Source organism: Pungitius pungitius, chromosome 20 (assembly GCF_949316345.1).
Source record: "Pungitius pungitius chromosome 20, fPunPun2.1, whole genome shotgun sequence".
Taxonomy (NCBI): Eukaryota; Metazoa; Chordata; class Actinopteri; order Perciformes; family Gasterosteidae; genus Pungitius; species Pungitius pungitius.
Window position 1 is genome coordinate 14,355,426 of NC_084919.1, and position 11,333 is coordinate 14,366,758.

General features: G+C 42.9%; 2 protein-coding genes across 2 annotated transcripts; both read left to right on the forward strand.

Annotated features, from left to right (window-relative positions):
* The first annotated feature begins 199 nt into the window (after positions 1-199).
* Positions 200-3,172, forward strand: LOC134107855 (uncharacterized). The gene is made up of 3 exons (XM_062559802.1): positions 200-330; positions 1,553-3,110; positions 3,155-3,172. Exons 2-3 carry the CDS (start codon positions 1,572-1,574, stop codon positions 3,170-3,172), a joined length of 1,557 nt encoding a protein of 518 aa, XP_062415786.1. The 5' UTR covers positions 200-330; positions 1,553-1,571.
* On the forward strand, positions 3,110-9,628 carry LOC119194947 (uncharacterized). Its single transcript, XM_062559555.1, has 4 exons — positions 3,110-4,353; positions 5,641-5,763; positions 6,144-6,212; positions 6,606-9,628. The coding sequence occupies exons 1-4, from the start codon at positions 3,192-3,194 to the stop codon at positions 6,737-6,739; spliced, it is 1,488 nt and encodes a 495-aa protein (XP_062415539.1). The 5' UTR covers positions 3,110-3,191; the 3' UTR covers positions 6,740-9,628.
* The last annotated feature ends 1,705 nt before the right edge of the window (positions 9,629-11,333 follow it).

An 11,333-nucleotide genomic window follows, 5' to 3' on the forward strand; every position in this document is an offset into this window, starting at 1 on the left:
GACCGAGGGGGCGGGGCGAGCTCGATGCTGCGAAGAATAAAGAACAGAAGGAAACACGAACTAATATAAAACATTTAACGTCAACTATAAACGCGAGTTGTCATATTTGATCAGAAGTCGAGATATTTCTTATCTACACATTCTTATGCTGTCGACAAAACGGAAAATAAATTAACAAACCCGCACAACATAATGCTATGATTGCCACGTTAGCTAAACAATGTTAGCTTCGTCCAGCAGCAGCAGTTTGGCGCCACTTCGAGGCTGACGGGAAAGACATTATCAAAGACAACAGATCGCTAGCCGAGGCTTGCATCATTCATCCAAAAGGTGAGTATCTTTGGACTCACGTTGACTAACACTATATAGTTCAATAACAACAAAACATAACAAGCTTGAAATGTAAGTGTCGATGGTTTAAGGCGTTCTTATGCTAAGGAAAAATAAGTTAACACAAGCGCTAAGCTTGCTAACTGGTAACGCTAGCTAACTTTGCTAAAGTTACTAATGTCATTCTATTACATATACTGTAATATAACGTTAAATAGCAAATTGCTGGTCGGAGTTATGGAAACTGGTTCGTTCAAAACTATAAATTGTGAAATGCTCATTATTTATTGTTGTAGTAGGCATAATTTGCCTTAAACTGCTGAAGGTTAGTTAACGATAAGTAACATTGGTGAACAAATCCCAGCCTCAACCGGTACAGCAGAACTGTATTGAAGTAAATACAAAACACGTCATACTAAAACACACATACACATACATTAAACTATACACAATTGACAGTAATACACATTTCACACCCTATACTACTTGTTACAGCTATCATCAAGTCAGCAACTTCTGTCAAAGCAACAGATTTTGCGGGGCTTGCTAAACATTTTCATAATGGTATATTTATAAGGGAAGGCCTCAGGAGATGGTCCATTGATGGAGTCTCGCGGAGATATTTGCTCGCTCCCGGGGCGTGATCCTCCTTGCTGGAAGGTGCCTTCTACGCGCTCGCTGGGATCAGTATTAGTTATCACAACATGTTGAAATGTCTAATGTCATGAGGGATTGTTCTTTGAAACAAAGCTGTCAGTGTCTGATACTGATGCACAGTAATTAATTTGTATTAAATTTGGTTGGTAATGTAGGAAGGCAACATAAGCCATCTGCATTCTGTATAGTGAATTGCCATCATGCTGTGTATCAATCTGTTCTGGTATAGGAAATGCACCTGCTGCATATTACGTTGTTGTGTTGTGCTGTGCGATTACTCCCAGATGAGTGACTATAGCTCCTACACAACAGAGTAAATGGGCTATTATGCTAATACGGTAAGAAATATGAATTATAGCACTGTAGGAACAAAAAAACAATTCTCTAACTATTTTCAATCACTTGGTTGAATTCGTTTTCAGAGTCTATCTTAATTTTAAATAAATTACCGTAAATGTTATCTACCAAATTAATATTACGCATTACAAACCCCCTTGACATTATTTCATTGTTGTAATAGAGTGACAGCTGTCATTGTTCTCACTCAATCTGTTTTTATTCTCAGGTATTTTAGTTTAGAGAAAATGGATACAATCACACAAGAAGATTACAGTCCAAACACTGGGGGAGAACTTACTTCACCCTTTCCCCCAAAACGACCCAGGACAGACTGTACACACAACATCGATGGCAAAACCAGTTTTGCATTTCCAGAACTTGTGACGTATTGGAAAACGATCGGCTCCTCATCATCGACAAGTACCTGGCGGGGAAATGCCGGCTTAGTATGCGTAGCAGAAGGTGGTGATATGGAAGATGGAAAAACTCATGAGCAACCACAGGACGCTCAATTTATTGTCATTCCTATTACAAGCACAACTTCATACACCGGGTTGTCTGACGTCAGTTTAATCTCTGCAGAGAAATGCTTCAAACTTCTGGTGAGAGATGAGCAGCTTCCAATCGCTCCAACTGACAAACTCACCTCCATCGTGCTAGATGATGAAGATAGGGCTTTAGCAGAGACATGCACTTTAAAAGAATGCAACGCTGATACATTCCGTCCTCCTGATAGCAAACTGCAGGGGAAAGCCCTTGAAGATGAGGCGCATGGAAATAACAAAGCTGGAGCACTGGTGCAGAATAGTGCCAGTCAAATCCAAGGATTGCAGGTCAGTGCAAGGGAATATGGGCTCAGCTATCAGTCTGGTTGCACTTCTGAAAATCCACTACATGACACACAGGGCCAATCTGCCGAAGCTGAAGAAAGTAATCAGGAGTGGCAAGAGCCTGGATTAAGAGAGACTATCCTATTCAGCGAGGAAGAAGATAACAGTCTTATATCTTTCACTCATGCCGACACTGATTCTTTCTTCTCAGACCCACAGCCCTCAGGGAACCCAGCACAGATTGGTGAAAATGTTGCTATATGTAACCCGGAAACAAAAGATGAGAATGGCATTAGCATGAACTCCATTCCTTCTGCCGCTCTATGTGCTGAGGGATCAATTGTTTCTTATGGTGTCGTGTCAGTCGATGTGCCAATTGAGACAGTGAGTCTCGATGCTGATGACTTCTGTGGGGCAAAAGGCGAAGATGCTGCTGGTAAGATGATAGCCCAAGCTCAGAGCAAAACCTCTGATCACACAACAGGGACTCCCATGCTTGCACAAATCCATCAAGGGCCTGCTGAAGGAGATAATGATGCAAGCCCTTTCACTGTAATTGAACCTGCAATCTGGAGTGAAACTGACGGGGAGGCAAAAGAGAAGAGCTGCAACTCAGGGAGCGCTCTTGCAGGTGTACAATTACTTTCACCAGTCTGCAACATGGAAACACCCCTCCCCTGCTGCTCCGACATCCGGCTATCACAGGAGGTTTTAACCCGTAACCAGAATGGAAAGTCAGATCACCAGAGGTGTACGCAGCAGGGCAACGATGGAAAAGAGGACTTATGGCAGTCATTCACTGAACCACCGGCTTGTACTATCAACAACTCTGGCAGCGACGACAGCTGCCACTGGAAAACCAGCCCCAGCAGCCAGCCAGCAAAGCCCCTTCCTCCAGGGGACGGAAGACAAGTCAGCCATGATCAGTTGAAGGACCATATAAAGACAAAGGAGGTTCGATATTCACAGGTTGAATATTTAAAGGCGGAAATCGGCAGAACAGACCAGGCAACTGAGATAAAACAAAACGGAGGAATGACAGGTTTTGAAGAAGAAATAATAACTGGTGAACAACCAGAAAACTTCCAGGACTTTGAGCAAAAACGTCTGCAACAAAATGAAAAACGTACAGAAGAAGCTGGTAATTCCATCAGCGACAGGACAGAGGGCAAAACTAGTAAATATGACAACCAATTAACACATGTGGATGACGTGTTGAAAAATAAACTTGGATTTCTGTTTGATCACCCCTATAATGCTCTCATTTTAACCACAGAAGCAGATGAAAAGGAAAGAAAAGAAGAGGCAAGTGTGGGGGCAGAAAGTGATATGTACGGTAATTCGGAGATAGTCGTGGAATGGGAGGTGGTTCATCAGCAACAAAGCGAGCAGAACAAAGACATCCCTGAGGAATGGATCAGTGAATATACAGAGGGACACGGGAGCAATTTAACCCTGGGGAGTCGATGTGAACAAGAACAACTTGTTCAGCTCAGTTGTGTCTCGGATTTTCAACACATAGCTGAGACAAACGTGGTTGATAATAGAGATGACCCTCGCACCTTGACTGCCTTCCCTTTCAACGGACGTATGCCAGGAGGAATCGACACGTTCCAAAGGATCCAACTGTCCCTCGATGGTGATGAAGACGACCTGAGCAAGAGCCCTCTCCTCACCGGCCTTGCTGGGCAGCTGTTGACATCACCCCAGCAACAGCTTCATGAGCATGAGGAAGTACCGCAGGAGGAAGAGGAGGAAACATCTGGTCATCACACTGAGAACAAGGCAAAGGGATTTTCAGGCATCCATAGCATGTGTAATGAAGTCCCCAACTGTATCTCAGCAGCAGCAGCAGGAGACATCGCTCTTGTGCGACCAAAGACTCATAACTCCCCCGAGTGCTTCCAGGAAGACTTAACGGCACAGTCAGTGTCGTCCAGCGTTCCCTCCAACAGCGACGGCTCAGGCTCTGACGAAGACGACTGCCTGAAGTTTGAGAAGAAAGAGCTGTTCGACAAGGTCATGAAAGAGCTGAACTTGTTTTTTGAAATCAGCATAAGTGATTTCACAAGAGACAGTGGTGCATCGTCCTCTGAGCAGTGTGTTCATGTGACTGAAGCCTTGGATCGAGACAATTTAAACAGCAAAGAAGATCTCAGCATCCCAGAACTAGGATGCTATAGAGACCCATCGCCAGGTAATGAACAACGCAGCGATATGCATTTATTAAATGCAAAAGAGCTCACCCTGTGCAGTGCCTATGGGCCCTTTGCTGCATGTGGTCCCCTCTCCTAACCCTCACTTTCAAATATAGAAAAAAAAGCCAAGGAAATAACCTTTTTGAGTTATTGTCAGTCCATGTTTTTATTTATAAATGATACACTAAGGATTTACTCCTAAACCTTTCTGTAGTGTATAAAGATTCTTGCCCACCAAGGACATTAGTGGTGGGAAAAGATGAGAAAATTTACCTTGACTAATTCATGATTGTTCTGTGATTAACAGTGAATAATAACTTAATAACTTGTATGTATAGCACGCTTTTATTTTAAAGTAATAAGGTCATCAGAACAATATAACTCTCAAAGCAACAGCCAGCTAACACAGTAAGTGTATAAATAGTTTTTTTTCTGAACAGGTACCAGAAGAAACAGTCCTCTATCAGATCACATCATAATGTATAATGCAGCATATGCCCACTAGTAAGGGTCCCTATTAGAAGGAGCTAAAGGGGTCCAGCCCAAAAAAAGTACGCAGTCAAAGCCAGACGAAAAAAAACATTTGATGAAGGTTGAGCAGTTACACAATGACAAAATGACCTTTTTGATCCATTCCTCCACATTTGATAAGATACTTCCGGTTTACAGTGGTTACCAATAGCTTTCTGGTAGAGATTTAAAATCAAAATGTCCTTAAAAGTGTCTTAGTGTTTTAAAACCGTTGTCCATTTTCTCTGTTAATGTGTACAGCAGTGTTAAGCCCCTCCCAAAAAACAACAACAATGGCTTTGACGCATGATGATAAAAATTGTTGGAGTTAATGTATTGTTGCGTTACGCGTAATGTGCCAGGCCCTAACATAAATATTTTAACTGCTTCTGTTTAAAGGGAATTTTTATTGCATAAAGTGTAATGCTTTACTTTTACTTAATAATTTAATTTAGCAAATAACAATGTGATTGATATCATTATCCCAATTAAAAATAAAGCACTAATATATACATAGCGTTTAAAATGTGACTATATCCTTTTTACATTTCTACATGATGTAGTGGAAATGTTAGCTAACTAAATGCAACGGTGTAAAACCAGTGTTCAGCGGAAGCTGAAGTTAGATATTAAATGAAGGACACCTGACTGAGGATGTATTGAATATGTCAGTGAATAATTCGCCATGAGGCCTAACAATAAGCTTAATGGACACTAGAGGCACATGAAGGCACATGCCCTGATGTTTTGAGCTTGTGTGTTGCATGTCTGTTCAGATGATGTGAAGGAGGACTCCGGCCTGGAAATGTGTGCTGAGGATGCAGATGTTTCTCCTGCCTGTGAAGGCGAGCAGGAGGTTCCCCTCGGCACCCATCTGTGCACTAAAGAGACACACAAAGGTAGGTTTTCTTCTTGAAATTTAAACTAAACGAGGGTCTCAGCAATTAGTGTCTATAGCAAGAGTGAAACTAAATAGTTAAAGAAGTAAACTTTGTGCATTGCAAGGATCTGGGTGGACGGGAGCGGTTCAGTTACTGCAGTGTGGTGAACTTTAAAAGGTCAGCTAGGTGAAGTCTATGAGGAAATACAATTATTTTTATTGATCCATCTTTTAAATTGACACAGCTTGCTGCAATGAACGTTCAAATATTAATTCTCCCTCCTTAATAAGCTGCAGGGGAAGAAAAACAACACCATGAACACAAAAGGCTTGTAAGCATAAACAGAGCAACAAATAAGACAGAATTAGCTCATCCATCCCTTAATATATTCCTCCCAGAGCCCCCGCAGAGGAAAAGATGGTCTCCGTCCTTCCTGGGTCCACCTCTCCTGGAGCAACTGGGCTACAGTGAGTTCTAACAGTGTCTGACATGAGAAGAGAAGAGCATTTGATTGAAGGGTTTCATGATATTGAAATAAAAGAGACAAAAATATCTCTGTCTCTACATATTGTTGTACTAGTGATTTATTTTATTTTGTATAGTCATTTTAAATCCTTATTATAATATAGTGAGATAAAAGCAAACTGAAAATGGCAGAGACAGACACGTCTCAAAGAAAGGAATATGAACATTACAGGAACAGACGCCGGTCTCCTCTGCATTAGGACCCCAGGTGGGTCTGATCAAAGAGATTCGGGCTGAATTATGAAGACTCGCTCTAACGAGCTGGAGTCAGTGGGCGGGAATAACGGTCTCCGTCCACTGTTGGATCTTCATACTGTCCCGCCGTGTGTGTGCAGGACAGCCGGAGCAGACGAGGCGGCTGCAGCCTCTGCGAACATGCAACCGGCCGATCCGGGTCGGACTCTCAAAGAGAGCCAAGACCAAACAACTGCACCCCACCCCGCCCCGCCCTACCAGTGACCAGGGATAGGCAGTCCTGGGGGTGTGCACGGGTGAAAGCCTGCTCCACTGCCTTGTAGAACGACTGGACGATGAGTGATGGCTGTTCATGTGTTGCGTTTCCTGCTTCTACTCTCTCCAGGCTCCTTTACTCAGGTTGGATACCCGCTGAGCCACATGTGCTGTAAGTGCCTTGCCAAAGGACACCATGCAAGGGTTTCTTGATGAGAGGAATCCTGCTCTGTGTCCACACTTTCCCTGATGAAACCAATATTCAAATTTTCTAAATATCTATTTATTTATATCTATTTATGTATTTATTTGCTTCATACCAACCGAGATTAGGGTAGAAAAATAGATGTAAAACGTCTTTTTGGTGTTATTTATGCACTACTCATCTCATATCGTCTTTGAACTAGTTGTGTAATCGTTGCTGTAACGTGCAGCTGTGTTCAGTCAGTAAAGATACTGCTGTGTTTTTACCATTACATGGGTTCATGTGTTCTGTCCTTGAGCAGTTCTGTGGAAGGTTACTGCCAGTTGAATGTGAATATAACCAGTTCCCTATTCAATTAAATCATATTTGCATACAAAACGTTTTTTTCATATAAATATATATACAGTGACTCTGTCTCTGCCGCAGTGAGCTATCAGCTGTTCATAGCTAACTGTACTCTTCGTTGTCACAACAGAAGAACCCCCCCTGCTCTTCTGGAGCGTCCGAGCAATACATGAACTAACATCAATGAGCCGGTTACAGATGAACTCCTCTGGTCGGTACGCGGCTCTGAGGCAGCTACTGCTGGAAGAGAAATGCAGTTTGGCTGACTAGAAGCTCCCAGGTGGGACTTGGACTCAGCTGTAAGGGAGCTATTTGGTTCACCTCCTGAATGTCAAGGGGTGAGGTTGGTTTATTCTCACATGCACGGGTGAGACAGAACCAGGGACAGGGGTGAGGAAAACAACAGGACAAGTGGACTGCAGCCATGTCAATGAACAACGGATCCATGTTACTTGAAGCCCTCTTTGCAAAAGAGCAGAACGTGTCTTTTACCTCTATAATGACTAATAAGGGCTTCGGTCTCCAGTTCATCCCCTTCTGTTAGCAGAGTATTTTACCAAAACAATGATTTGGTTGTATTCACTGATGTTTTCCAGCACTCAGGAATAACGTTTGTGTTTCATGTCCCGATCACGTCGGAGATGTTTCTGCAGTATAATTTCATTTCAATGAGCAAGGTGCCTCAGCTGGCAGTCCAATCAAAGGAAACAACCAGGTATGGCTTTCCAAAATAATTGGATTGTAATGGAACACATTGAATGTGCCTGCAGCCTTGTGGGTTTGATTTATCCCCAGTAGATAATGACTCAGTCACTGTTAGTTCTGCCCTGCGTGTTTAATCTTCACATGAAAATGGACATTTTTTAACCCCTTCAGCTGAAAGCATACTTCATTTAGCCATTGGCTTTTATTTTTAATCCACTACTATTTATTCTAACAATGTAATGTAATGCATTTGTTTTCTTTAAAAGATGTGGAACATATTTCCTCCATTTGTTGTCTTACTGAAGAGTAATCTTTGGTTTTAGTTACAGCTCACTTGAGGCGCAGTGGAGGGTGTCTCCTATGCACCATTCTTACATAATTGTCGCATTTTCAAACTATTCCAACAGCATTAAAGTTAATGAGCCCTACTCCTATTACAAGAAGGCTTCTGCTTGCCTGCATACGTGGGTACATTTGAGAGTAGTCTTTGTGAATTTGGAAATACAGCAACTGCTTCAGCTAATGTAAGAGTGTCTTGTTTACAATAGAATGAATAATACGAGTTGATGAAATTGAATGTTTTTATAAGAATATAGTAGATTATTACCATATGCTCATAATAGGTCTTCCCATGCAGTGTTACATGCTACATCCGTGGTGCGTGATGGTTCAGTCTGACGCGAGGTGGTGGACCTGCAGCCTGAACCAACGTGCTCAGAGCTCTGCACACAGGGCGGTCTGGAGGGGAGGCGGCCTCAGGGACCGTAGCTCTGGGATCCTAAGCAGGTAAGACATGTCACTCCCAGGTTTCACAGATAAGCAGCACAAGAAAATACTTGTCAATAGGAGACAAGAGAGGTCAAGACTGTGACCTTTGAGCGGACCAAACACCTGGAGACGAGTCGTAGGAAAGCTGTGCTATTGAAGTGTTTGAGGCTGCTGGTCTGATTGTAGAAGGGTGTGCAGATGAGCCCAGGTGGGGGGTCATGATCTGAAGTCCCCAGTAGGCAGGAGGAAATAGACCTTTGCCCTGCTACATAGTCCATGCTGTGGAGGGGTCATCTTCTTGGCTTTAAGTGGTTTGTCTCTGGCCCAGGCCTCCTGCAGATGGTGAATGAGGAGAAAATATGTGTGATGCCGACGTCAACTATCAAGTGATGCTGTCATATATTCAAATAACGTTGATTCACCTGCAGCCGTTTCTTCTCCAAGTGCAGTCGGTCTGTGTGCATATTGGTTCATCTCAAGGGGAAGCTGTAGAGGCAAAGCAACACACACACACACACAGAGCCTGTATATGCTGCCTTTTTCAGATCAATAGCAATCATTAGGGCACAATCAGATGATTGACTCAGACTAAAAATACACAGGAACATCTCTCGCTCCACTGAGCTGACTGCTGGATTGTAACGGCGTGAAAGTGACTAAACACTTGCTATTCCATGGATACTTTCATCATAAGTGCACGATACGCTGCCGTAACAATGTGGGGGTGTCGCTGATGGGGGTGAGGGGGCATCCTGAGGTTTTGTTACAGTTCAGCTGTGCACACTAAATGTTCACTGCTCCACAAAGACGACAAACTGTTCACACTTGCCACCATATGCTGGTGTCCTGATTTAAGAGATTACTGTGACCTTTGAACTCATCAGAACGATGTCCTAAACCACTGCTTATTTCACTCTGTAAAAACACAGAGTACAGCAGAGACTTTAGGAACCTTCTATTGTTTTTACCATCATTGTTATCAAATTATTGCTCTTGGATTGGGGGTGTTTTTGAGAGCGCTCTATCATGGATAATTGAACACTCAAATATAAAATAAATATATGTGCACTATATAGCTTTACATAGTATTCTATAATGCATGGTTACAATAACAACATTATGCCTTTGTTTTAATAGCTGCCTATAGCTCAATATTGCTAGTGCTTTGGATGGAGTGGAACTCTGTATCATCAGTGTTTTGGCTTTGTAGGCCACACCATAAATCATCATTAGGTCCCCTGACATGCGACGCTGTTTTGGGCATCAGGGGAATGTGCTGCTGAGCGATGAGGCGGCTGGTTATAAGTCCAGTTGAGTGCGTGGAGCATGAATCAGGGCCAGGGCCTATCAGCTGTGAGAACGTGGGCGGGCCTTGTATTAGTGGCCTGAATTAACAAGTGCCAAACGCTCTCATAATTCCATTATGGTACTTAATTACGTGCATGCTGCAGTGCCGTTCCAATCCACCCACACTAACACTGGCCTTCTGAATCCAGAGTTGAGGTTTCAAGCTCAACGCTCCACATTGCTATTCAGATACGCACAATAAAAGGAGCCGTCATACATTAAACAATACGGGTTAAACAAGAAGATGTCGGTTTGTTGCCTTGTGTGAAATGAATGCGGTTTGTGCCGTTCACAGTGGCCACTGCTGAGCTGCAAATATTAAAAGTCCTTCGTAATGAAACAGTCAGACGCTGTGTGCCATGTTCCTCACCCACGTGCTCCGTCACAGCTCACATTTACAAGACCTTTTCCACATTTCCACCGCCGTCCCTGCACGGGTCAAATGACAGATCTGTTGTTCAGTCACATCCGTGGTGCTTCTCGCACACTGAGGATACTCAGCAGGGTCCTGATTAATATGCAGAGAAAGCTCCTCATTTCCATTGAATTATGCTTTGCTTGTGAACTGCCCTTGACTCTGTGTTCTTCATTGGAGGAATTCACAGGATTTGGTCTGAATTCTAACTCGTAATTACTTTGAGGGACATTGAGTTATTGCATTTGGGTTAAATACATATGGGATTCAGCATAGAGAAATAAAAATATTGTCCAAAAGTAACAATAGTAATACAACATGGGTAAAGTAATAATAGTGCGAATGGTGGCGCTCCATTGGTCCAAACTCCAGAAACAAACTTCCTGATTACTTGTAAATGGATTTCCATAAACCTTGCGAAGTAAGCACTGGATTGTGTTCCCTTCAGGATCACTGGCACCATGTTGGATCACATTTCATTCCGTTGTGGTTTGTTACCAAATACCTGCAAAACTAATCAAATCAACCATACGTCTCATTTAGTGCCAATTAGCGAATGTTAGCCTTCTGATGAACATTTGTAAAATGGTGAACACAAGCCAAAAGCACAAATAAACAGGTGGTTACAGCAGAACTGTCTTTCATAATGAGGCCGCCTCTGATTGGCTCACAGGACGTACTGCGTCAGCAGTAGATTTATTGCCGCCATCAGAGATGCTGCGATAGCACGAGCCGTCTGACAACTGGAGTGAGTTTCCACGTAAAAACGAGGCAGAAGGCTTTTCTCTAGGGAGACATTGTGTTATTTATGGATTTATACCTGACAGT

What these genes read in the sequence shown, in the direction of transcription:
- LOC134107855 (XM_062559802.1), top strand. Translation starts at nt 1,572, where the DNA reads ATGGATACAATCACACAAGAAGATTACAGTCCAAACACTGGGGGAGAA.
- LOC119194947 (XM_062559555.1), top strand. Translation starts at nt 3,192, where the DNA reads ATGACAGGTTTTGAAGAAGAAATAATAACTGGTGAACAACCAGAAAAC. An exon ending in CTATAGAGACCCATCGCCAG is followed by an intron (nt 4,354 to 5,640) that starts GTAATGAACAAC and finishes ATGTCTGTTCAG; the next exon opens with ATGATGTGAAGGAGGACTCC. An exon ending in CACTAAAGAGACACACAAAG is followed by an intron (nt 5,764 to 6,143) that starts GTAGGTTTTCTT and finishes TATTCCTCCCAG; the next exon opens with AGCCCCCGCAGAGGAAAAGA.